This window comes from Lepisosteus oculatus, chromosome 14 (assembly GCF_040954835.1).
Source record: "Lepisosteus oculatus isolate fLepOcu1 chromosome 14, fLepOcu1.hap2, whole genome shotgun sequence".
Classification (NCBI taxonomy): domain Eukaryota; kingdom Metazoa; phylum Chordata; class Actinopteri; order Semionotiformes; family Lepisosteidae; genus Lepisosteus; species Lepisosteus oculatus.
Genome location: NC_090709.1, coordinates 6,134,586 through 6,161,664, shown reverse-complemented (window position 1 = coordinate 6,161,664; position 27,079 = coordinate 6,134,586). Strand labels below are relative to the sequence as shown.

General features: G+C 40.5%; 1 protein-coding gene across 1 annotated transcript; it reads left to right on the top strand.

Annotated features, from left to right (window-relative positions):
* The first annotated feature begins 10,919 nt into the window (after positions 1 to 10,919).
* On the top strand, positions 10,920 to 22,976 carry LOC138242794 (antigen WC1.1-like). Its single transcript, XM_069198346.1, has 13 exons — positions 10,920 to 11,088; positions 12,832 to 13,134; positions 14,893 to 14,946; positions 15,046 to 15,357; positions 16,017 to 16,145; positions 16,545 to 16,643; positions 17,109 to 17,180; positions 17,772 to 17,858; positions 18,307 to 18,393; positions 18,718 to 18,804; positions 20,280 to 20,366; positions 20,554 to 20,625; positions 22,480 to 22,976. The coding sequence occupies exons 1-13, from the start codon at positions 10,920 to 10,922 to the stop codon at positions 22,653 to 22,655; spliced, it is 1,734 nt and encodes a 577-aa protein (XP_069054447.1). The 3' UTR covers positions 22,656 to 22,976.
* Positions 22,977 to 27,079: the final 4,103 nt, after the last annotated feature.

The following is a 27,079-nucleotide window of genomic DNA, read 5'->3' as shown; positions in this document are numbered from 1 at the left end:
CCCTTTGCAATTTTATGATAAGGTACAAAGGTACATTTGAAATACAGTTGCACTCTTAAAAATCAGAATTTACATTTGTTTACAATTTCACACATTCTTTAGAAATGCATGGTTTCATATTAATGATGTTAGTTTAGTCTATGAAAATAATGACTTCTGTAACACAAACAGCTCTGTAAATTATCTTAATACTGTTGCACCTGCAGCCCTGCTGTCTGTATTTGTGTGTTTCCTCCAGTGAGACACAGAGCTGCTCCTGTCTCTGGGAGTGTCTTCAGGGAGAGGAAACAGTGATGTGTCTCTGATATATATGGAGAAGACTGAAAGGGCCCTGTGTGATTGGCCACCCTGCCTTTGTGAGAGGTTCCTGCTGTCAGTCTAAAAAGGCAGTGCTGTGTGTGATAGACGGGGAGGGGGGCTGTGTTGTTACTGGGGGTCTGGCGAGCGGAACAGAATGTAATTCTTTTTAATAATTAAGACCTCCTAAACTATTATTACTAGTAGTAGTAGTACTACCCATTGCAGTCACTTCAGTAGTAGTAGTAGTAATATCTAGTATAGTAGCTAGAGTCCAAATTCAGTGACCAAAACAATCATAAAGTTTACCTTGGTTTACCTTATTAAATAAAGTTTGTGGTAAATGATTAACTGTCAACAGTCCAGGAACAAAGCTTAAAACAATTACAGAAGAAGATGGGGGTATAGACTGAAGAAGAAGTAAAGAAAAACAGGAGAAGAGGGAAGGCGAGAGCTCCTTGTCCAGATTAGACAAAAAGATCAGATTGGAATTAATAGTCAGCAATAATTGTTGTGTCTCACCTGTACCTCTACTTGGAAGAAGATGGCATTGTAGGAAGAGGGGTAAACAGGCAGGCGCTCTGGCTAGATTGAGACAGCACAGCAATTGTGCCATGCTCCCGAGTATACTTCTTTCTACTGGACAATAAGATGGATGAACTGAGAGCAAGGCTTGCTTTCCAATAGGACATCAAGAACTGCAATATGCTAGCACTTACATATGCTGACCTACATTATTAGTCATATTATCACAGCTGCAACACACAGAACATTTGTAGTGGTACAGTATATGCACAATTACAGACTACAAAGCGCAACCCAGCTACAGTATATCACACAATAGTCTGCCTCTCTTCTTGATGAGCTAAATTCATTCTATGCTCAGTTTGAGGTCAGTAACGCAGATCCAGCCAGGAGGATTCCAGAAATCCAGGGCGAACACCCACTGATCACACCCAAAGCGGATGTGTGTAAGTTTTTAAAAAGACCAATCCACTCAAGGCTCCTGGCCCTGATGCTATCCCTGGCCGTGTTCTGAAGGTGTGTGCAGACCAGCTGGCAGGTGTCTTCTTGGACATATTCAATCTCTCTCTAGCTCAGTCTATAGTTCTTTCCTGCTTTAAGAAAACCACCATTGTCCTGTTCCTAAAAAACCCAGAGTCAGTTGCCTGAATGACTACCGCCCTGTTGCACTCACATCAGTTATCATGAAGTGCTTCGAGCAGTTGGTCAAAGCATACATCACCCCCTCACTACCTGTCACCCTAGACCCACTGCAATTTGCGTATCACCAGAACAGGTCAACAGAAGATGCTATTGCCACTGCCCTTCATACTGCCCCCTCACACCTGGATAAGAAAGGAACATATGTGAGAATGCTGTTTTTTTATTACAGCTCAGCATTCAATACCATAGTGCCCTCAAAGCTTGTCATCAAGCTCCAGGACCTGGGACTGAACACCTCCCTTTGTAACTGGACCCTGGACGTCTTGACGGAATGTCCGAATGTGGTGAGGGTGGGCACCAACATATCCTCTACCCTGTCTCTAAACAATGGAGCCCCCCAAGGTTATGTGCTTAGTCCTGTCCTCTACTCCTTATTTACCGATGATTGTGTTGCCAGGCATAACTCAAACTTCATCATCAAGTTTGCGGACGATACAACAGTCATCGGCCTGATCACAGATGGTGAAGAGTCTGCGTACAGGGAGGAGGTTGAAACCCTGGCAGCAAACTATCTCTGAACATTAGTAAGACTAAGGAGATGATTGTGGATTATAGGAAGCACCAGAGAGGAGATCACATACTGTACCTATTTATTTCACAGCTTCTACCTCCAGGCAATACAACTGCTAAATAGCCAAGCTGCAGTTCCTTCAGCAAATCACCTGTAATGGCTACATGGACATAAAGTTTTCACTGTATTCAGCATACTGCACTACTTGGACATAATGTATTGCATACACCCATGGACATATAGCAGCTCATCAACTGAAGCCGTGTGTGTAACAGTGTGTGATTGACCTTTTTTTTACATCCTTAAAACTCATATTGAATAATCAGCCGTTTGTAATTTAACAGACTATTTTTAAAAGAATAATAGTGATTTCAATATATACTATTTTGCAAGAAAAATCCACCACTGTTGTATTTATGAGCTGAAATAGTACATTCTCTGTCTATAGCAGTATCTCATGTATGCAGCTGTTTGGACCATCGTAATAGTACATGTGTACAGATAAAAGTCTACATGGTGCATGTAGCCTTATAAAGTCACACAGTATATCTCTGAATATAGTGGCTTGCAGAGCTCTTTATTTGTAAGAGGACTATAGGTTCAGATAAATGGAGGCACTGATTTGAACCACATTCCCCAGAGTGCAATGGGCAATGACCTGCCATCATGTGAGCAATGGGGTAGTAGAACAGGGACTCTGATAATCTTGTTTGTTTCTGATTAGAAGAGGAGGATAGTGAGTGAAGGACAAGACTGTGGAGTGATGTGAATTTTTCTAAGAGTTTTTTTATAATTGCTTTGGGGCAATCAAAGTTGCCCAGTTGCTTATAGAGCAATTCCTTATCGTGTATTTGTAGCTTGGACAGGGCTAGGCTTTTGAAAGAACACTGTGTTTTTCATTTTACAATATAGCTCAGTGTGCTTATTCTACTTATTTAATAAACATACTCCTGCATGACCCACAGTCTACTGTCAACATTTTTACCAATCTGTACCTGCAATTCTTTTGTTTATATTTTTAATGCAGAGATTAATTCACCAGAAGTATTGGGATTCTGTCCCTTTTAAGTGAACTTCAGAGCGTAAATATTTGGCACACAACTCCTTTAAGATGTTAACTTCATGAAATCTGCAACTCATTCAGCTCACCAGACTCCAGACTTTACTGCATCTACTTTCAGCTCCTAGTGTAAAATACATAATATGATAGGGATAGGGATCATGTCATTGACTCTAGATGAGCTCTGGTAAACTTCAGGATTCATTGTGCTGCCTCCATAGGTATCTTCATCAGCACAGAAGAAGCAGTCAGTTCAGACAGGCTTCAGCCCATATCCATGGTCCTAAGATGCAGACAATCAGATCATTGGAGTCAGCAGTTATCTTAGTTAAATCATTCAAATCATTTAGTTTTATATGTGCAGTATGTATTTTATGTATATTCTGTTCCTCTCATTGCTACAGAAGTGGGCTTTACGATTACGTGTTATTTTTCTTCATCAGGGGGTTACTGATGTAGGAGGATGGGTGAGTGCAGTAGGAGGGGGTGTTGTGTTCTGGTTTTTGATTACATTTTTTAATATTAAGTTGTAATATTTGATAAAAGTATAAAATAGTTGTTTGAAAGACTGTTTATTGGTTTTATAATAAATACAAATGTAATATGAAAATACAGCATAGAGGACAACAATGTATTTACAAATAAGGCCAAGAAAAACATTCACTCAAGTGTGTGAAGTGCAAAGAATGAAAGGAACTGCTCCAAAAAGAGAAGCTCTGCCTCTGTGGAGCCTGGCTACCACTGGAACTGCGGGAACACTGTTTATGACTTGTGAATTGTTAAGTCTAAAACAAGAGTTGTACTTAGTCCTGTAGTTTAGTATCCTCTAGAGGAATACATAGGAAAACAATATATCTGAATTTATTTAAACCAGTGGTTCTCAAACTGTGGTACGCGTACCGGCAGTGGTACGTGGCGTGCCGCCCGGTGGTACGCCAAATGACCCTGGAACTGTGTTGTGTGCGCTGAAAAATCGGGACGGGTTTTCATATTTTGTATTTTAATACGTGTCGAATACGCAGCCTATGTACTACGATACATTGCGTGCTAATACTTCAGTGGACACAAGAGATACTCTCTAATTCTATACGACTCTATAGGAATGCGTGCTACGGATGAAAGTGACCAATTGTATTTAAAAAAACCTACTGTATCTCCAGCAAATAGGGAGAAAGGAGAATGTGTGTGATTTTGGAACAATGCCAACGTTGTAAACACAGGAATGCATAGAAATACGTGCTACGAACGGAGGTAATCTTGTGAGCACATGAAAGCGTGATACCAGAAAAATATTTAATAACTGTTCTAATTTGAGAAAAATACACCGAACGTCTCTGTGTTTCGCTCCCATGCGCATGAAATAAAAACTTTAAATAAATACGGAAATAAAAACGGAAACGCGGAAAAATGCAAGCTTGCGGATTGCTAAAGCAAGTAAGCTACACTATTTTCAAGAATCTTATTTACCGTTGGCAAAAAAGCTGACACGTATTAAGTGTGGAGAAAAAGCTGCTAAACAGCTCGACCTGCTGCCCCCCTCCCTGTGAAAGACACAGTCATTCACAGAATTATTGAAATGAAGGGTTATATCAAACGTACACTGATAGAGTGCGTTAAGATGAGCAGATGTTTTTCACTGCAATTAGATGAGTCTGTAGTCGATTTGGTCAATTTGCTCGTTTACGTTAGATAGGAGTTTGAGGGTACGTCCCATGAAGACTTTCTGTTCTGTAAACCGCTACCAACAAGAACTACAGGAGAGCACATATCTCAGCTTCTGAATAAACTTATCGAAGAGAATGGCCTCGACTGGATAAAATGCGCCTGAGTTTGTACAGACGGTGCTAGAGCAATGACAAGCCGAGATAACGGTGTAGTTGCACGAATTAGAGAGGTTGCTCCAGAAATTAATGTATGCATTACAACATCCACCGCGAGACCTTTGCCGTCAAGAAAATGCCTGACGATTTAATATCTGTTAGACTCGAAAAATTGTATCAAGGCTCGAAAAATTAATTCACCGCTGCTTTGCTCAACTAAACAGGCTCACCCCTCTCACTGAAATGGTGCTTTTTTATTAGTTGTTGTTAATGTTTTTTTTCCTGTAAAACACTTTGAGAAGCCACCTTTAAAGGCGCTATATCAAATAAAGTTTATTATTATAATATTTATTATATGTGTGTGTGTGTGATTGTGTGCGCACACGCACGCTCATGTTGGTCATTGAGAATTTTTGGGGTTCCTATGAGATGATGACTTGTAGGTGGTACTTGGATGCTTTGGTTGGATTAGGGGTGGTACTTGGTCCAAAAAGTTTGAGAACCACTGATTTAAGCCATACGATCCATTCACCTGAAACATATCCTTGAAAAGCATGACATGCGCTCATTACTATATTTTCTCCTTACCTCTCAGTATACGTACACACACGTTAACCAAGCTGTAATAAACATTCTGAATGACTGTTTAGCAAATGTAAATTCTCTGAGCAGTGCAATACATTCTAGGCCTTCCTAGTTGCATTCATAGTTGAGGGTGTGTAGGCCTCTCCTCAGTCTGTGGACTGGGCAGTCCTCAAGGATGTGCTGCATAGTTTGCTCCATTCCACAGGAACGTAGAGGGCTGTGCTGATCTCCATCTATAGAGGCTGGCAAGACGTGGATCATGAGCAGCCTTGAATGTGAGAAGTCCCATGATTCCTGTTCTTAAACTCAGTTGGAGTCTACAGTGAAGTCTTGCTGGGGAGGGTTATTCCAGATTGGTTTTTGTGCAGGTAATCATGTGGGTATAGTGGCAGATGAGCCACTTCGGACTTTTTCAGCATTTTGTGGGTGATTGAGACTCGTCAGATGGGTGACAGAGTGATGTTTGCTAGGACAGGGGTCCAGGGGAGTGGGTATGGAGTGTAGGGTTCCAGCGATTATGCACATGGTGGCACTCAGGAGGGAGCCTACTCTGTGAATAGTAAATGCTATGATCTTGACCAGACTGGGGCACATATTCTGCTGCAGAGAAAGACAGTGTGAGGGCTAGGATCTGGAGGGTGTTGGTGATGGCAACACCTCATGTTGTTTCAGCAAGTTTGCACCCTAAATGATTAGGATCCCTTTATAATCGGACCACAGTGATAAAATGGAAGCTTTTAATAATAAATTTAAAGAAAAATATATGTAATCTCTCTGGTAATCACCCTTTTATTGTTTTTATTGCGAAATTTTTCTCCTAAACTTAGGTAAAGTCAGGCTTGTTGGAGGAGGAAGCGACTGTGCTGGGAGGCTGGAGGTTTATCACAGGGGATCCTGGGGGACAGTCTGCGATGACTCCTGGGACCTGGCAGACTCTCAGGTGGTATGCAGGCAGCTCCAGTGTGGGACGGCCCTCAGTGCCCCAGTGCCGGCCTCCTTCAGCCAGGGAACTGGTCCCATCTGGCTGGACGAGGTGGGCTGTCTGGGGAATGAGTCATCTCTGTGGGAGTGTCCCTCAGCAGGGTGGGGACAGCACAACTGTGGACACAATGAGGATGTGGCAGTAGTGTGTTCAGGTACTAATAAAAAATGGAGTTTCAAAGAACAAATTGTATCGGTGATGTAACTGATAAAGAATGGTACAGAAAAGAAACTCTCTGACAGCAACTACATTATATCAAGCAGAAACAATATAACTGCTAGCTGGAAGACCAAGGCTCAAGTGAGACAATAAGACAGCATCTGCTGAATCTACCAGAGAATGTGTGCATCCTGTATTTGTGTTCTTGCCAGAGAAGCAATAAATCACATCAACAGCATTTAAAGGTTAATTGATTACCATGACAACAAACTGGGTTATAATTGGTGTCACCTGTTCACCTTTATCTGCAGTGTTAATTTAGTCATGAGTTTTTGTAATAATAATCTTGGGCAGGGACATCATTTGGATTTTTCCAAATAAGAAAATCTATATCGGACTCAATTATAATTCTTTACTTTTGTATATTTTTTTGAGTTTCAGAGCAATATTATTATAGATGTATTCAGTAGAGGTTCCTGCCAATATTGAATCTGCCATAACTATAGGGCAATTGTTACACAAGTTACTTAAAAATATTACTTCTAGATATCACAAGTAATATATATATATACACATACAGGGACAAGTAAATGTTTGTTTCATGCTGAAAAGAGAAGAAAAAACAATGTTTCGACAGTGGAGTCTTCTTCAGGTGTCAATGTATATACACTCATACCTTGGTATAAGAATCGTGTATTTGTAGCTTGGACAGGGCTAGGCTTTTGAAAGAACACTGTGTTTTTCATTTTACAATATAGCTCAGTGTGCTTATTCTACTTATTTAATAAACATACTCCTGCATGACCCACAGTCTACTGTCAACATTTTTACCAATCTGTACCTGCAATTCTTTTGTTTATATTTTTAATGCAGAGATTAATTCACCAGAAGTATTGGGATTCTGTTCCTTTTAAGTGAACTTCAGAGCGTAAATATTTGGCACACAACTCCTTTAAGATGTTAACTTCATGAAATCTGCAACTCATTCAGCTCACCAGACTCCAGACTTTACTGCATCTACTTTCAGCTCCTAGTGTAAAATACATAATATGATAGGGATAGGGATCATGTCATTGACTCTAGATGAGCTCTGGTAAACTTCAGGATTCATTGTGCTGCCTCCATAGGTATCTTCATCAGCACAGAAGAAGCAGTCAGTTCAGACAGGCTTCAGCCCATATCCATGGTCCTAAGATGCAGACAATCAGATCATTGGAGTCAGCAGTTATCTTAGTTAAATCATTCAAATCATTTAGTTTTATATGTGCAGTATGTATTTTATGTATATTCTGTTCCTCTCATTGCTACAGAAGTGGGCTTTACGATTACGTGTTATTTTTCTTCATCAGGGGGTTACTGATGTAGGAGGATGGGTGAGTGCAGTAGGAGGGGGTGTTGTGTTCTGGTTTTTGATTACATTTTTTAATATTAAGTTGTAATATTTGATAAAAGTATAAAATAGTTGTTTGAAAGACTGTTTATTGGTTTTATAATAAATACAAATGTAATATGAAAATACAGCATAGAGGACAACAATGTATTTACAAATAAGGCCAAGAAAAACATTCACTCAAGTGTGTGAAGTGCAAAGAATGAAAGGAACTGCTCCAAAAAGAGAAGCTCTGCCTCTGTGGAGCCTGGCCACCACTGGAACTGCGGGAACACTGTTTATGACTTGTGAATTGTTAAGTCTAAAACAAGAGTTGTACTTAGTCCTGTAGTTTAGTATCCTCTAGAGGAATACATAGGAAAACAATATATCTGAATTTATTTAAACCAGTGGTTCTCAAACTGTGGTACGCGTACCGGCAGTGGTACGTGGCGTGCCGCCCGGTGGTACGCCAAATGACCCTGGAACTGTGTTGTGTGCGCTGAAAAATCGGGACGGGTTTTCATATTTTGTATTTTAATACGTGTCGAATACGCAGCCTATGTACTACGATACATTGCGTGCTAATACTTCAGTGGACACAAGAGATACTCTCTAATTCTATACGACTCTATAGGAATGCGTGCTACGGATGAAAGTGACCAATTGTATTTAAAAAAACCTACTGTATCTCCAGCAAATAGGGAGAAAGGAGAATGTGTGTGATTTTGGAACAATGCCAACGTTGTAAACACAGGAATGCATAGAAATACGTGCTACGAACGGAGGTAATCTTGTGAGCACATGAAAGCGTGATACCAGAAAAATATTTAATAACTGTTCTAATTTGAGAAAAATACACCGAACGTCTCTGTGTTTCGCTCCCATGCGCATGAAATAAAAACTTTAAATAAATACGGAAATAAAAACGGAAACGCGGAAAAATGCAAGCTTGCGGATTGCTAAAGCAAGTAAGCTACACTATTTTCAAGAATCTTATTTACCGTTGGCAAAAAAGCTGACACGTATTAAGTGTGGAGAAAAAGCTGCTAAACAGCTCGACCTGCTGCCCCCCTCCCTGTGAAAGACACAGTCATTCACAGAATTATTGAAATGAAGGGTTATATCAAACGTACACTGATAGAGTGCGTTAAGATGAGCAGATGTTTTTCACTGCAATTAGATGAGTCTGTAGTCGATTTGGTCAATTTGCTCGTTTACGTTAGATAGGAGTTTGAGGGTACGTCCCATGAAGACTTTCTGTTCTGTAAACCGCTACCAACAAGAACTACAGGAGAGCACATATCTCAGCTTCTGAATAAACTTATCGAAGAGAATGGCCTCGACTGGATAAAATGCGCCTGAGTTTGTACAGACGGTGCTAGAGCAATGACAAGCCGAGATAACGGTGTAGTTGCACGAATTAGAGAGGTTGCTCCAGAAATTAATGTATGCATTACAACATCCACCGCGAGACCTTTGCCGTCAAGAAAATGCCTGACGATTTAATATCTGTTAGACTCGAAAAATTGTATCAAGGCTCGAAAAATTAATTCACCGCTGCTTTGCTCAACTAAACAGGCTCACCCCTCTCACTGAAATGGTGCTTTTTTATTAGTTGTTGTTAATGTTTTTTTTCCTGTAAAACACTTTGAGAAGCCACCTTTAAAGGCGCTATATCAAATAAAGTTTATTATTATAATATTTATTATATGTGTGTGTGTGTGATTGTGTGCGCACACGCACGCTCATGTTGGTCATTGAGAATTTTTGGGGTTCCTATGAGATGATGACTTGTAGGTGGTACTTGGATGCTTTGGTTGGATTAGGGGTGGTACTTGGTCCAAAAAGTTTGAGAACCACTGATTTAAGCCATACGATCCATTCACCTGAAACATATCCTTGAAAAGCATGACATGCGCTCATTACTATATTTTCTCCTTACCTCTCAGTATACGTACACACACGTTAACCAAGCTGTAATAAACATTCTGAATGACTGTTTAGCAAATGTAAATTCTCTGAGCAGTGCAATACATTCTAGGCCTTCCTAGTTGCATTCATAGTTGAGGGTGTGTAGGCCTCTCCTCAGTCTGTGGACTGGGCAGTCCTCAAGGATGTGCTGCATAGTTTGCTCCATCCCACAGGAACATAGAGGGCTGTGCTGATCTCCATCTATAGAGGCTGGCAAGACATGGATCATGAGCAGCCCTGAATGTGAGAAGTCCCATGATTCCTGTTCTTAAACTCAGTTGGAGTCTACAGTGAAGTCTTGCTGGGGAGGGATATTCCAGATTGGTTTTTGTGCAGGTAATCATGTGGGTATAGTGGCAGATGAGCCACTTCGGACTTTTTCAGCATTTTGTGGGTGATTGAGACTCGTCAGATGGGTGACAGAGTGATGTTTGCTAGGACAGGGGTCCAGGGGAGTGGGTATGGAGTGTAGGGTTCCAGCGATTATGCACATGGTGGCACTCAGGAGGGAACCTACTCTGTGAATAGTAAATGCTATGATCTTGACCAGACTGGGGCACATATTCTGCTGCAGAGAAAGACAGTGTGAGGGCTAGGATCTGGAGGGTGTTGGTGATGGCAACACCTCATGTTGTTTCAGCAAGTTTGCACCCTAAACGATTAGGATCCCTTTATAATCGGACCACAGTGATGAAATGGAAGCTTTTAATAATAAATTTATAGAAAAATATATGTAATCTCTCTGATAATCACCCTTTTATTGTTTTTATTGCGAAATTTTTCTCCTGAACTTAGGTAAAGTCAGGCTTGTTGGAGGAGGAAGCGACTGTGCTGGGAGGCTGGAGGTTTATCACAGGGGATCCTGGGGGACAGTCTGCGATGACTCCTGGGACCTGGCAGACTCTCAGGTGGTATGCAGGCAGCTCCAGTGTGGGATGGCCCTCAGTGCCCCAGTGCCGGCCTGCTTCACCCAGGGAACTGGACCCATCTGGCTGGACGAGGTGGGCTGTCTGGGGAATGAGTCATCTCTGTGGGAGTGTCCCTCAGCAGGGTGGGGACAGCACAACTGTGGACACAATGAGGACGTGGCAGTAGTGTGTTCAGGTACTAATAAAAAATGGAGTTTCAAAGAACAAATTGTATCGGTGATGTAACTGATAAAGAATGGTACAGAAAAGAAACTCTCTGACAGCAACTACATTATATCAAGCAGAAACAATATAACTGCTAGCTGGAAGATCAAGGCTCAAGTGAGACAATAAGACAGCATCTGCTGAATCTACCAGAGAATGTGTGCATCCTGTATTTGTGTTCTTGCCAGAGAAGCAGTAAATCACATCAACAGCATTTAAAGGTTAATTAATTTCCATGGCAACAAACTGGGTTATAATTGGTGTCACCTGTTCACCTTTATCTGCAGTGTTAATTCAGGAGAGAAGGTTTCCAATCCAGAGAAGGGCAAGGCTGAGGTCGTAGTCAAGAAGGCAGATAAAAGTAGGCTTCCAAATCTGAAGGGGCAAGACAGTAGTGAGTTGAAAGTGAGTTCTGAGGTTAGTAACAAAGAGCAAGAATGAAAAAAGAATCAAAGGCAAGGTAGGTGAACAAACAACCAAAACCAAGCAATAAACAGGGGCTTCTGGAGGGTTTAAGTGTTGTGAGAGGAGGAAGGTGCGCTGATTGATGGAGTGTCATAATTGGCTGTTTGGCAGGAGTGGTGTTGTTTAGCAGAAGTGCTCAGTGCTGGAGTGTGATTAGTGCGAGTGCGCTTCCGTGTGAGAATGTGGTGGGATGAAGGCGTGGCAAGAACTAAATTTCGCTAATGCAGACCTCAAAACTGATTTTGGATACGAACCTTCTGTGAACATTTGAATTAAGTGTCAACAGACAGCTGTTTGTTTCTGTGTGGGTGCAAGACACTGTGGTTAAGGACACCGTGAAGCAGCAGTGCTTTGTTTACAATTACAGTCTAAACTCACTGTGTGTTCATTTTCAATCACAGTGCCTTCATTTTCAAACTGTTTTTGTGTTTGTTTTGTAGTTGCAGTTCATTGTATGGTCTTAAGGAAGAGAAAAAGATTGTTTAGTGTAATAGTCAACAACAGTATACACATTCTTCTAGCCAATCGCTTGGATAGGGATCTATAACGAAAGAATGAAAAATGTAAATATGATATCATTAATTTTTTTTTTACAGCTATCGTTTGCTTGTTTGAGTAGAACCGTGTTGTTCACTAAGCTTGCTATAAAAGTCTGTATAGTATTATATGTTTAGGGTGGTTTTAGAGAGAACATGTCTTCAGTTTGGAATGGGGTGGGATTTTCCCCATAAGAAATAATGGAATTTTTATTTTCAATTTATAATCTCCTGCCTTCTGAACAGATTTTCAGGAACAAATAAGGTTTGGATACTGGGGTATATATGCATTCTTTAACTCATATTATTAATAACTAGCCCTTTTGACACCATAATATTTCCATCGAAAATCTACCATTGTCTAAGAAGTTTACATGCTAATGGCGTTGTTGTTGTGTCTTATGTTCATTCCTTTTATGTTTAATTGCTCTAGACATTCATATCTTTCAATCTACTTAATGCAGTTAACAATAGTGTCTGAAGGTAGTTTTTTTTTTTTTTCTTCATTTAACTCATTAGACTAAAACACACAACTAGGGACTTTGACAGCCTTGGAAATCCAGTCTAGTAATGGACAGGCACTGTGTATTTTGGGGGTTTGAGGTTTGAGAGTATTTCCAACCCAGACAGTGGATGTGCTGTAGGAAAAGACATTAAGGTATTTATTTGGTTTTGTGCAATTTCTTGTTCTTAGTATCCCATTTCCTAAACAGAGTTCAAGACGCTCAGGCTGTCTGGAAGCTGCTCAGGCCAGGCAGAGGTTTACTACAATGGCACCTGGGGCAGCGTCTGTGCCAACGACATGACAGACACTACAGCTGCAATCATCTGTAAGCAGCTGAGCTGTGGAGACAAGGTTAAGTTTAAAGAGACGGTGTCCAGACTCCCTGCTGGCCCTCGGTGGCTGGATAACGTTCAGTGTCGAAAGCACGATTCCACGCTGTGGCAGTGTCCATCTTCACCCTGGGGTCAGAATGACTGCTGGAGCACTGAAGCTGCTGAGATCACCTGTTCAGGTAAAATAATTATAATTTTAACGCTTTTGTAATTGTTTGGTGTAACACTGATAGTAGTTCAAAGTTTTTATTGTCGTTAAACATCCAAAAATAAATGTTAAGTGATAGTCAGGGGGGGGGTCAAAGTTGAATAAGGCTTCTTCTGTCTTTCCACAGTAGGTTTGTGGACTTTTTCCATAATTTAAAACCATGTCTGATATCTGTTACTTTGTAATTTTGTTTTATTTAACAATCACACATCACTTTGATAGCAGCCCTTGTCAATCATAATAATGGATTCCAAAGACAGCACGTCAATACTGTATATGCTTTATATGACATTAAGCTAACATGTTGATGCAGGCATTTAAATGTGTCAGGCGTCAAGCAGTATACTGAAACAAGTATTTTATTTTAAAATAATTTAATGTTTATCAATTTATATCAGTGCTATCCTCAGATGCCCTGTTAAGTGAAGTGGAAATCTAATAAGTAAATTGATTCTTAAAAATGTAGAGAGCTTTGAAAAAAATATATTGGTGCTTTTAGATAATATATTTCAAGGATGTAACTGCTGTGCTACAGTACGTGCAGAATTTTAGAAAACAGTGCATCAGCAAAGTACACTGTTTAGGTTAGTTTAGAAGACAATGTACCAAAACAATATATACTGTCTGGGTCATTAGAATTAGCTGAAAGTAATTGATAAGCTTTGAATAACAAATCTAGTTTTTCTTCTCTCGCTCTATGATGTAATCTGTTTTCTCTTAGAGAAAGGGGAAGTTTTAGAAGGGACCAAGTGTTGAACTTTTTTACAGCGCAACGTCTTATAAAAACCCTGTACTGCTTGTAACAAATTGAGTCTCTGGTTGCACTTTGCAAAGTGGCAGCAGGGCTCGCAATATTGCAATATTGAAATAAAGACCTTACTCAGGTGAGAACTCTCTCTTGTGGCTTCCTTGATAGTTATATTTCCATGGCAGTTATAGTGATGTATTCCAAGGGTGGTATTTCAAATATTGCATTTAAATATGTTTTTTAGGACTATGCATGGGTTAATTGAAATCTACACATTAAGTCAACTTTTATGTAATTAATTATTTATATTATTGAATCATAGAAATGTTCAGTTTTTAACTTTTTAACTTTTCGCTACAAGACCAATTGACCAGTTCCACACTTGATAACTGAAAGGCACCATGTATGAAACCAAGGATACAAAATGTTCTAACAAAGTAAATATAGAAAATAGTCATTTTATACGAAACAGGTGCAAATTACAGGAACATATAATCAAAGAGAGAGGTATCTCTTCAATTTTTTTTTTCCAGAATGTCATGTCCCTGTTCCCAGTTTCTCTGGACTTGATTATTCTTTCCTCTGAAATCTTCCTTCACAGGCCACTTTGTTGTATTGGAAGCAGACACTCATCTGGCCATATCTTTTGCAGTTCTTGAATTTATTAACTTTTTAAAAATTTCTGACTTCTAGTTTTTTAAGGTTTAAAAAACATGAGTTCTATTATGTTAATGATCAATACTAAGACGAAAAAAATATGATGTTTGTTTGTTTTGAAATATTATACATATATGCACTTTGCATTATTGTTCAGAAATATTAGTAGTATCCTATTCTTCTTGCAAGTGTAAAACATGTATATAATATGCCATACCAGTAGCCAATTTATGTTGAAGCAAAGATATTTAATAAACAGATTAAATTGAGTAAAGCTTCTTTGGAATCCATTTTTTTCATTTATTGATACTTTTTTCTTCACAGGCCAAAGAACTCCAAGGCCTTGTCCAGATTTACCTAGTCTGGAGCAATGCTCAGGTCAGTTCACCCAGTAAAATTGTCAATCTCACCACAGCCCTGCTCTCTTCTACAGTCACTGAGCCAAGGACACTCAATAACCTCTCTGTTGTCTTTCAGTCCCACTGGCTCTGCGCCTGGCTGGAGGCACTAACTGCTCTGGCCGGGTGGAGCTGCAGTATGAGGGCTCCTGGGGGACAGTCTGTGACGACTCCTGGGACCTGCAGGATGCCCAGGTGGTCTGCAGACAGCTGGGCTGTGGGGATGCAGTGAGAGCAGTTGGAAATGCTGAATTCGGAAAAGGCTGTGGCACCATCTGGCCATATAAGGTGAACTGCAGGGGCAGTGAGCACCACCTATGTGACTGCTGGCACTTTCCTCTGAATGAGGCCAACTGTGGACACAAGGAAAATGCTGGGGTTGTCTGTGTAGGTGAGGGAGTCTTGGTTTCAAAGGGCTTGACATCTCTGGGTAATAGCATTATCTAAATGATAGTTCATCTTTGCTTTTGTTTTCATTTTATCAGTATTACCTCTATATTTAATCTGACTGAGAAGGTTAATGAAAGTGAACGCTAATTTGACCTAAAATACGCTGCCCTCTTTATTATACTTTAGCTGAATGACACCGGCCAGAATCCATCAATGCTCTTGAGAGGCTTACCCTGTCAGACCCTGTCAGGTTTATTTGCCTTTAAAATGTATCTGAAAGCCTTAACAAAGGAAATAAATTAATCCTCAATTTTTTCTTCTTCGCATTTGCCAAAGGCAATAGTCAATCCAGGAGTGAGATCAAGTACATAAAATAGTTAATTTTATTTTTCCTTATTTCGTAATTGATTTATCCTCATTGTTAAATTATTGTGCTGCCTCAGGTTCTCACTGTAGATGCTGGGCTTGTTTCTCCTTCCTGCTGTGTGAAGCTCAGTGTGTCACTGGCAGAGGATGTCACCACCTCATTGTTTCTTTTGAGGCACAAACTACCACCTGTGAGACAGTGCCAGGTGGTAGTTTGCAAGGTTATTTCGTCCACGCTGAGAACCTGGCTCTGAACCTATCATGCTCATCCTGGATCATCACTTTCTTTGGCAGGTGTACAGACACAGCTCACAGCAGGCCTGTCTATCACTGCAGTGGTCCTCCTGCTGTTGGGGCCTCTGTTCTTCGTGCTGCTGTTACTGTTAGTGGGGCAGCTGATCCAGAACAGGAAGCTGAGGAAAGGTAGAGAAATAACAAACCTGAACCATGTTTATCCTGGAAATAGAACTAATCAAAACTGTGGATAGAAAATACAGCATTGTATTATTAAAGCAAATTTTGAGATTAAATGGATAAATTAGGTACTGAACACTCTAGAACAGTCAGAAGCAATTCCTGCACTAGAAAAACTCGTTAAACCTAAAATCACCACAGAAGAAAAAAATATTTATATTGACAAAATCGTAAAAAAGAAACATAAATAAAATTTTACTTAGAGTTCTAAGCACAGCTCTTAGATGGTGGTTCAGTGTCTTTCCACTTAATCAGCCACATTACAGAAGATAAAATTAAAAGCAGGAAGGTAAATATCTGTTGTTGAACACAAATACAGCTGCAATTTTCTGTTTTCTTTCCCCAAAGCCTCAGCAAAGACACAGTTTTTCAGGGGGCATGAAGCTCTTTATGAGGAAATAGAGTACAAACTGGCCAGAGAGGGAACCTACAGCACTCCCAGGATAGGTGAGTGGACAGAGTCTTCAGACATGATTGGTCCCAGCAGAGGGTCTGTATAGCCCTTCATAGCAAAGACTGTCAAATACAGACACATACTGCATATGCAGAGGGCAATCACCTCAATATCACAAACTACTCAATTCTAGATGTAAATTAATTAAACAATTCAGTTTTGAAGTGCTGAGTCTCTTGCTGCTCCTTCCTTTCAGTCACACATCTCTCACACTAGTAATTCCATAGCCACGCTCTCGAAATGAGCAGAGGAAAGAGTCAGGACAAACCCAGTACAGCATGTAAAGTACAGCCATGACCTCATGTCATGCTGATATGAGGTTTTAGTTTGCTTACAGTGAGCAAAAATAGCTCCTGACCTGCATTATCAGTCCCAAACTCCCAGTGGGAAAAGTAAACAGAAGACAGTGCGGCTGCTGTCTGACTGCAGGTAATATTGATCTGTCCTCCTGTTCACAGAGACATTCCTCTCTGCCAAGTTGCCCTCTGGATACAATGACATGGAGGACAGTGAGGGAGACCCAGTACCAGGTAAGAGGGGGTGGAGTCACAGGTGTCAGTATGGGAATGGGGGATCTTCAGTCCAGTACTCACTCTCATCTCAAACCAGGGTGTCATTTAGAGAACTCCTGTAGAAAATCCTGAATCTTTCAAATATAACCACATGCGTTTGATAGCTTATAACTTCTGCTCTTTGGTGTTGCCTCAGCAGATCACAGAGGCTGAGCAAAACTAGACCTGGTCAATACTGGGATGGAGACATTTAAGGGAAAGTCAAGATGCTTCTCTAATAGTGTTGATTGAGCAGGAGATGGAGCCTCAAGTCCAAAGTTCAGTAGAAGTGTCCCAATATGATGACTGGGGAGTAGTATGCTATGCAGTAGAAATTGTCTTTCAAATTAAATGTTAAATCAACAACCCTGGAGTCTTTCCTTAATTATACACAACAAAGAATTTAAAATTGCACTTTACAATAACCAAATAAAAAACAAGTTTTAGTTACAGTACTTTTTAGTTCACATAAACATCAAAGTGTTATGAAAGACTAAAGTTATTGCAGCACTGTGGTCAAGTAAGTCAGAGTCCTAAAGTGTAAATTCTTTGTCTATCTGTGTGATTCAGGAGAGTTGATGTCCTCTGTGAAAGAAGAGGCCCCACAGTACTATGATGATGCTATAACTATACTTCAGAGTCCAGATGCTTTGTCAGGTGGGTTATTTTAGTCCAGTGCAATAGGGAAACTCTGCACCCATCCCAGTGAGTCTGACTCTCTGTACTCTCTTAGTTTGAGCACAGCCTCTGATTACTAAGTCTGTGTGTTATTCTGCACCCGTTATTTGAATCTGACTCTCTCTGTGTGATCTCAGCCCTGCATACTCAGTCTGTGTTATTGTGCTGTCCGGCTCCCTTTCTGATATCTCACAATGCGCACAACACCACTCTCTGTCCAAATACAGCTATCATTCACTGTTCAAAATCTAGGCATAGTTTTAAATTAACTACAGAAGTGAATAATAGTGGAAATCATGTTCCTTGATCTCCTGTATTTAAAGTCTGGTGTTTTAGTTCTAGCAAGATGTTCAGTTAATCAGTGGGTTATGAGGAACTCCAGCATGTTCTGATGTGTGACAGTGAATCTGTGCTCTGTGTTCTTCAGATGAGCTGATGTACCCTGTGACAAAAGAGATCCCAGAGTACTATGATGATGCTGTTACTGTGCCCTTGAGCCTAGATACCTTGTCAGGTGGGTTATTTCATTTCAGTCCCAAAGAGAAACCTTGCACCAAACCCAGTGAGTCTGACTTTTTCTCTCCCTCTGTGCACTGCACAGCACATCACACTGAGTCTGAAGTATTCTCTGGGTTATTCTGCTACTGGTGTCCAGCTCCCCTTCATATATTTCACAAGGGTTCACAGCATTGTGCTCTCTGTCCTGATACAGGCTGCACTGTTTCCATCTCAATAAATAATAAAACTAGAATTAGTTTGAAATGTAATATATACTGAAGTTCCCTAATTGTCTGTATTTAAAATCTGATGTGAGACAGTAAAACTGTCTCTGTTTCAGGAGACCTGATGTCCTCTATGGAAGAAGAGGCCCCAGATTGCTATGATGATGCCATCACTGTGCCCCAGAGTCCAGACACTGTGTCAGGTGGGTTATTACAAATAAGACTCAGTAGTACCAGCCTGCATAAGCCTTTGTCATTAGAAATGAGTCTCGGACTAATTTCACACCAGAAAATAAACACTAACTGGAAGAGAGGTCTCTTATTGGACCTGCTCTTCTGTTTACAGGGAGACTCCTTTCTGATGAGACACCCTCTGGATACAGTGATGTGGGGGGACAGTGAGGGAGACCCCACTTCAGGGAAAGGGGGCTACAGACAGGGGGCTCAGTGTGGGTGAGGTAGTTCAGGGATGGGGATTATCCCGAGTAATCCATCTGCAGAGATCAATATTAGCCAATAAAGCTGTCAGGGATCCTACAGGTAGAATTGGAGGATCCTCATGCGTGACCGGAATCCCACAGAACGCAGAGTAGCAAAGAGACGATCCGAAAGACGAAATCCAAAGGCTGGGTCGATAAGGGAGGCAAAGGGTCCAGTAATGAGAGATATCCAAAAACAATCCAAAAGTCAAAATCCAGAACGCAAGGTTGATAAGGGAGGCTAAAGGTACGGCAATGAGAGATATCCAAAACAATCCAGAAGGCGAGGTCAAGAGGCGTAAGCAGAAGATTCGTAACAGGAGATCAGTCAAAAGGCTTGGAAACGCGCACTGGAGAATACTACAAGAGGCTTCTCATTGAATCCCATTTCGTGAGAGCCTGGGGTCCTGCTGCATCTGGCTCCTTTATGCTTTTAGTTTTCTGTTCCTGATTCCCTGCCCCGCCAGTCCCGACCCGGTTCTGGTTTTTAATTACTTTGGATGGATCCCCTGGTCTTGGACTCTGCCTCCCGTATTGGATTTTCCTTTTGGATTTATGCTTGGATTGTTCTCCCCAGACTCACTTCCCCTGGACACCTGCTCACCTTGGACACGCCCCCCTGTCTCCTGACCAACTCCTGCATGATATTTTTCCCTATTGTTTCTTCACCTTCCGGATCGTCCACATAGGGCCTGGAAAGAACTGTTCCTGACAAAAGCTGTTAGATCCCATAGATCAGAGTCTCATTGAAGCCCACCTACTGACACACCCAGCCAGTCAGATGATTTAAATTAATCAGCTGCTGATCAATAATGAGCGAGTGAGATCTTGGCAGAAAAAAAGCTTTAGTTAGCTTTAAGCTAATTAGTGAGTGATCAGGTGTTCATGGGAATGCAATGGTGTCTGCATGCCTGTGTGTGCTTTGTGACATCTCTGTTCAAATACTGTACATCCGTACTTTACTGCCCTGTTGTCCCTCAACATATTAATTTAGAATCTAGGATTAATTTTAAATTTATGACAGAAATGAATAGGAGAGGAAATCAGGTTCCCCGATCTCCTGTACTTAAGAGTCTGGTGTTTTAGTCGCAATGTGATGTTTAGTTAATCAGTGTGTTCTGATGAGCTTCAGCAGCCTGCGCTTTAGATGAGTCAATGCTCTGATGAGTGACAGTAAAGCTGAGCTCTGTGTGCTTCAGGAGAGCTGATGTCCTCTGTCAAGGAAGAGGCTATAGAGTACTATGATGATGCCATCACTGTGCCCCAGAGTCCAGACACTGTGTCAGGTGAGTTATTATAAATAAGATTCAGTAGTACACCCTGTACCAGCCTGCACTAACCTTTGTCATTAGAAATTATTCTCGGCTTAATGTCATATCTGCAAATAAACACTACCTAGAAGAAAAGAGGTATCATAAAGGCCAGTCTGTGACAGAATGACAGAGCCATTAACGACTTGCTCTTTGTTCACAGGGAGACTCCTCTCTGATGAGACACCCTCTGGATACAGTGATGTAGGGGACAGTGAGGGAGACCCCACTTCAGGTAAAGGGGGCTACAGCCAGGGGGCTCAGTGTGGGTGAGGTAGTTCAGGGATGGGGAAGATGACCCCCCGTAATCCATCTCTGTTGCACTCTCATCCAAGACGGGGGAATCAGGCATTTTGCAGTAGCAGTGGCTTCACTCTTGTCCTACAAGGATCAATAACAGCCAATAAAGGCGGAGAGACATGAATGGTACAAGGTTAGATTTCAAAGATCAGAGTCTCAAGAAAACACACCTACTGTCACACCCAGCAAGTCTGATTATTTAAAATAATCAGCTGTTGATCAATGAAGAGGGAGTGAGATCTTGGCAGAACAAAGCTTTAGATTCCCAAAGACCAGGAATTCTGTTCTCTGACTGCAGAGAGAATTACGAGGTTCAGAAATTATTAGGTCTTCATTACTGTGATTTTAGAGACTTAGTACTTCATAAGCATAAGTGAAATCTGCACTGAATCATCAATTCTTCGAAAAGATAACATTTTATTTGAAAAACTATTGAAAAAACTATTCTGTATACTATAACTGTTAGTCCGCTAAAAGCCATTGATATCACACCAGATCACTCCTCAGATATGTTCTATTATGGTTGTTGTTTGTTCTGCATGTTATTGTTATATCATAAAATTGCATATTGTTTATTTAGATTGGTTCATAAAAGTCACCAAGTACTCTTTCAATTTACTGTTACAGTTTCCTATTGTTACAGCAAGTTTTAAACATCCACTGTACTATTGTGACTATGGAAGTGTTCTTTTTAAATGTTGCCTCAAGCCAGGTGTATCTACTGTACATGTTTTGTTCTCAGGGGCTTCAAAGCAAGGGGATGTTTGCTAAGATGTAGGCATGTGAGATTCAGTGATCAAATCAACTATAAAGTTTACCTTTGTTTAGTTATGTTAAGATTTGGGTAAGTGAAGTAATCAACAGTCCTGTAAAGACAGAAGGGGAGAGGTACTTTTCCAGATCAACCAGAAAGACCAGATTGGAGATTAGTATTTGAACCTCATTAAGAGAGATTGCCATTCTGTTGTTTTTAGAAACTTTAAATTATTATTTAGAGATTCCCTTGGCTAAAAACAGCATCTACTGGTGAGTGGGAGCATATTTAGAACAGGGAGATAGGTTACCATTCAATTTGTAGCATACAGATTCACAAGAAAAGATTTAACTGTAGATTTTATTCTGTTTGATTTAAAAAATCAGCGATATCTCTTCTTTTGGCCTGTGTAGGTGTTCTGTAAAAGTTGAATACTTGGTAGCAGTTTGGGGTTTTTCTGGATGGTTAGGATGTAGGTCTCTAAAACGCCTCAGTAAATTTGTAAATACATTTGTACATGTGTGCTGTATATTTATGCCATGTATTGTCATTGCTAGCAAATATTTGTTTAACTAATTGTGCCTGAAATACTTATTTTTTTCTCCCAAAGAACAAAGAATCCATGTGCCCCATAAGCCTGGGTATATTATTGGCAAAATCCTTACAAGTTGGGGATCATGATTATTGTAGTAATACTGATTCTTTCAATTATTAATTTATCTACTGAGTCATTTCTGATGTTCACCTTTTTATAATCCCTATTTGTAGCACTATTATTTTAGTAACTGAATCAAACCATATTTGTCAAGGCCTGATTTAATTAAAACATTAATTTTGTGACACTATCTATTTTCAGCATTGTTAATAAACAATTACTTCTTATAGAGAAATCACACATTTACAATTTTGCAATACAAACTGTACCCATGACTAAAAAGTCATGAATTCAATTCTAATGACCTCCTAAACCACAAATATCAGCTAAAAGTCTTCCCTATCCATCAGCCTGTCCCTGACTCTGTGTCTCTGTGTCAGGTGTCCCCCACACTGGCCCTAGAGTGGACAGGGTCCTGCCCACACTGCCCTCTGAAGAAGGAGCCCCTGCCCCTGACAGGACTGACTATGATGATGTTGGGGACGAGTCTCAGGGAGAGGATGGGTGCTGTGAGACTGATGGGGCTGTCTGGGAGAAGCTCCTCCTGCAGGTCTAGACACAGAAGAGCTTCATCAACAGAGTCACACAGTCTTACAGCAGCTCTGAGCACTGAGACAGTCTGAGACTGTCTGTGGCCTGAGTCCACATCTCTCCACTGTTTCCACGTTGACACGGTCTGTGACCTGAGTCCACTTTACTCCACTGTTTCCATACTGTCCTCAGTGTCTGTGTCTACAGAACCTGCAGCTTGTGTTTTAGAAAAGGGAGGCTTTAACATCCCATTTCTGCTCAGTCTTTCTTTTTTATAATTTCATGTTTCAGAAATTAGAAGAAAAAAAAACATTCATTGATGTACAATTCTGAATGTACCACTTTTTTGATGGGAATTTTTTTTAAAATAAATTATATTAAAGTTTTGTTTTACAATAAACTTTTTAGAAACTTTATTTGCTTGTAATTTTTTAAAGTATGAAATTTTAAAAGTATCAGTTAAAAATTAAGGAGCCCTTGGCCACTCTCAATGATAAAATCGAACCCAGAAGAAGAGGAAACTTCAATGTTTGTTTCTTACAGATAACTACAGCCACAAAAGCATCTGGATTCAAATGAAAGGAACACAGGAAAGATAAATGTTTACTCAAACAATAAACACTTTGACAGGTGTGACAAACTGACATTAAAAAAAAATCATCATGAAAGAACAGGCCTTTCTGAGCTCACTTCCTAAAATAAAATTAGAATGTTTTTGGACTGTGGGAGGAAACTGGAGCACCTGGAGGAAACTCATGCAAACATGGAGACAACATACAAACTCCACACAGATAGAACAACAGGTCAGGAATGAAACACAGGGCTCCAGCACTGCATGGTAGCAAACTTAACCACATTGTCACCTGAAAAATAAGTATACTTGCATAACGGGAAGATATTGTGTAAAACAATGTTTCATATATTTTCACTATGAACCCTTAAGAACTCATTTAACCTTTTGTCTGCTGTAAATGTTAGGATGCCTGCTTTTGGGGGGGGGGGAGGAATTTTCCAAATTAACAAGTAATTATTAACATTTCCAAATATAAACACAATGATAATAAAATATACATATATATTTCTTAAAGATGTGAGTTCTACAATACTGTTACAGTATTGTACTGAATGTTATAGTCTGAAGAATCACCAAAGAACAATGTATCGATTTGGAAAAAGTAAAGTTATTCCATGCTGAAAAGAGAAGAAAGGAAACACGACGTTTCATATCATCTTCCTTTTATAACTAACCTCATAAGATCCCTCAACTCCAAATCTTTCCAGTTTCTCATTTCAGAGAAGGATAAGAAACTCAATCATCCTCTACAGAAAAAAAACATCAACACCCCTACCACCTCCACCAATCCTAACTTTGTTGTTGCTATACCTCCTGACCTTTCCCTTTCACAGGATGAGCAATCTCTTCCCAGCAAAGGCCTCAGTCCCCAAGAAGCTGGACATCCCATAAACCCAAGTCGACCTCAACCTCTCTTACCGAAAGATTATTTTTGCTGACTGCACCTGAAGAAGGCTCCACAAAATTGTGTTTTCTTTCTTCTCTTTTCAACATGGAATAAAACTCATCATTTGCCAATGTATTCTCTCATGCAATGTTCAGAGGGTAATATTTTAATAAATTGTACAGTAAAATTTCCTGAAGGTCAGGATTTTGATAGTCTGCTACATTGTCTCTCACACCTCGGTGTCAGAATTGTAAGATGATTTTATAATCAGGAGGGAGGGCCATAGTAATAAGCAGCAAGTACAATCACCTTTTTCCAGTGTAAGTTCATGTTATTGTGAGTTTTTAAAATTATTTTCTGGTTTTCTGAAATATATTCCATAGAAAAGTGTAATTCGGACAATCGCTATTTATTTTGATATTCCCTTTCACTGAGGATGTCTACAGGATGTCACTGAGGATGTCTTTATCAATTTCCCTACGGGATTATTAAAGTATTATCTATCTATCTACAGTATTCCATCCGGATTAGTACTGACCAAAGAGAGCAATCTACAGGCGAAAGGCGATATAACATCACTGCAGCAGCATTTAAGGTGGAACGAAAAACACAAAGATGCTAGTGAATAAGAAGCCAACTTCAGCCTCGTTGCACACAGCAGATATGAAAAGAGTCAAGGTTCTGTTGAGAAATTCAATCATTTCTTTTGCAGAGATGTTTACTATAAAGAGATGAGTTTCTTTGGGCAGACTCAAACCACCAACCTGTCAGATAACAGCCAAACATGGTAACCAATTGCACCAATGTGACTCTGACATTTTAATTATCTCCATTTGCAGGATTTTGATTGAAGAAAAAACTCACTGCCATTTTTTCCAACCTCATAAGCAAGATTTGTATTTCATTTTTCACAAGCTGTATGAATTTCTTGAAAAACAAGCTGTTCAACAAAGGAAATGAATATTTGCATTAAACTAAATTAAGTGGTATGTGATTGTCCGTGATGATCAATTCTGTTTGACAAGGCAGGAACTCCTGTTTAGCAGGTAGGAACTTTAACCAACTAAGCCACAGCACCAGCAGATCACTGCCCTTTTACAGACACTTGGACACACCGCTCTAAGAGATCTGCGTTCTTTGTGTGCTGAGCTCTTTTGTGCTGAGAAGATTGCTCTTTTCAATCTTGGTATGCTTTCTTTTCTCTTTTGCTCCTGTATTAGAGCAGTAATATTTCTATCAGTGGCTGAACAAGGTATGAGGCTGGTATGAACATGTAGGCTGACAGCAGGGACACGTGGCCCACAAGCAGTGCCAGTATCAGTATCAGACAAGGCTGCAGTATATTGTGTTGGGAGCTGCAATAACCTTCCTCTGGAGACAGGTGCGCCTGCATTAATACAGCTCTTTCAAGTGGAAAGAACAGACAAAGTCCACAGTTACTCTCAGTTGATAAAGATATAGACAATGCTGCTCCAGGTAAAATTTGAACTCTTAACTTCAGGATGACTCTACTATGCACTGCTGTGCACTGCTGTATAAGCACCACTGGAGCTGCACAAGTTGCTCTCCTCATAAAGACTGACGCCACACAAACACAGGGTGAAAAAGAGGTTTCGGCTGTGGATTCATCTCCACATGGGGTAATGGATAGTAAAATAGCAAGGAAAATACAAGAGAAAAAACGAAAAGAATTGTGCTCACTGCACAATTTGGAGGGAAAGAGGCGATCGGACAGGTAGAACAACTTGTGTGGCTAATTTGTAGCAACATTTGTTGTCTCAATTAGCACACAGAGGTCTCTTCATGTGCCTTAAATTACACAATTTGTGTGATCATTGTATGAGATCGGTTTCTTTAAAAGACCAGTAAATTGACAGTGCAGAGCTAGCCGATGCATACCTTCATGAAGACTCTATCTAAGGCGATACTATATAACAGTCTGGAGATATTACAATGTTTGAGGGGACATCATTCCAGATAGAACTTGTGGTGTCAACTGCTGCTGCTTTTACTATTAATACTATTAGTTCTACTACTACTGCTAACATTACTACTAATCATGATGAAAGCAGTGGACTCACAGCTCTCCGGACACTGGCCCGGACTCTAGAAACTGGTGCCACTCGCAAGTGGCTCTGGACCTCAGTCATCTCTGTCCACTTTTGCTGATGGGTCAGTTCTGCCAGACACACCACTCACATACACACACTCACAGACACAACACACACACGGACACTCACAGGTACACACCCTCACACCCACTCACAGACACCACAAACACACACACACACTAACACACCTCAAACACTCACTGGTACAGTAGCAGTAGCACTATAATTATCACTAATATTAACATGAATACTACATTAATACTAAAACTAACAGTAGCTCAATCATCACTTGAAAATTAGCATTGATACTAAAACTGTTACAGTTTCATTAATACTAACAAGAATACTAGAGTGGTATAAAGCAACACCTTTCATCAAACGTTTTGACAGGTACCAAGCCCCCTTTTCAGCCAACAGGAGGCCGCTATGAGCAGATGTCCCACCCCCTTTTCAGACAATGGTGCGTTGTTATAGGTGGATGTCCCGCCCCCAATCCAATGGTGCATCGTTATGAGTGTTGTTGTCCTGCCTTTCCCCCGAGCGGTCCTGAGCCTCAGGGTCCAAATGACCACCACCACTGTCCCCTGGATTTATAAATAAGTGTATGAAAATGCGTATTAGCGACGAGGGTTGGAAGGCGATCATGACTGCCGCGGGTTTGAGCGAGCTGTATTATAACCCTAGGGAATCGGGGAGTTATGGCGGCGTGGGGAGTCCCCGGGGTGTGAGTGCCAGCCGTGGCTGGGTGTCAGACTGGCTGTCTGTGATAGCATGTCTAAAAAAAAAAAACATTAAGCACGCAAGCACACACAAACATTGACCGAGTAAAGTCACGGAAAGAACTCTCAGGACAAATAGCATGTGAACCAATTTATTTC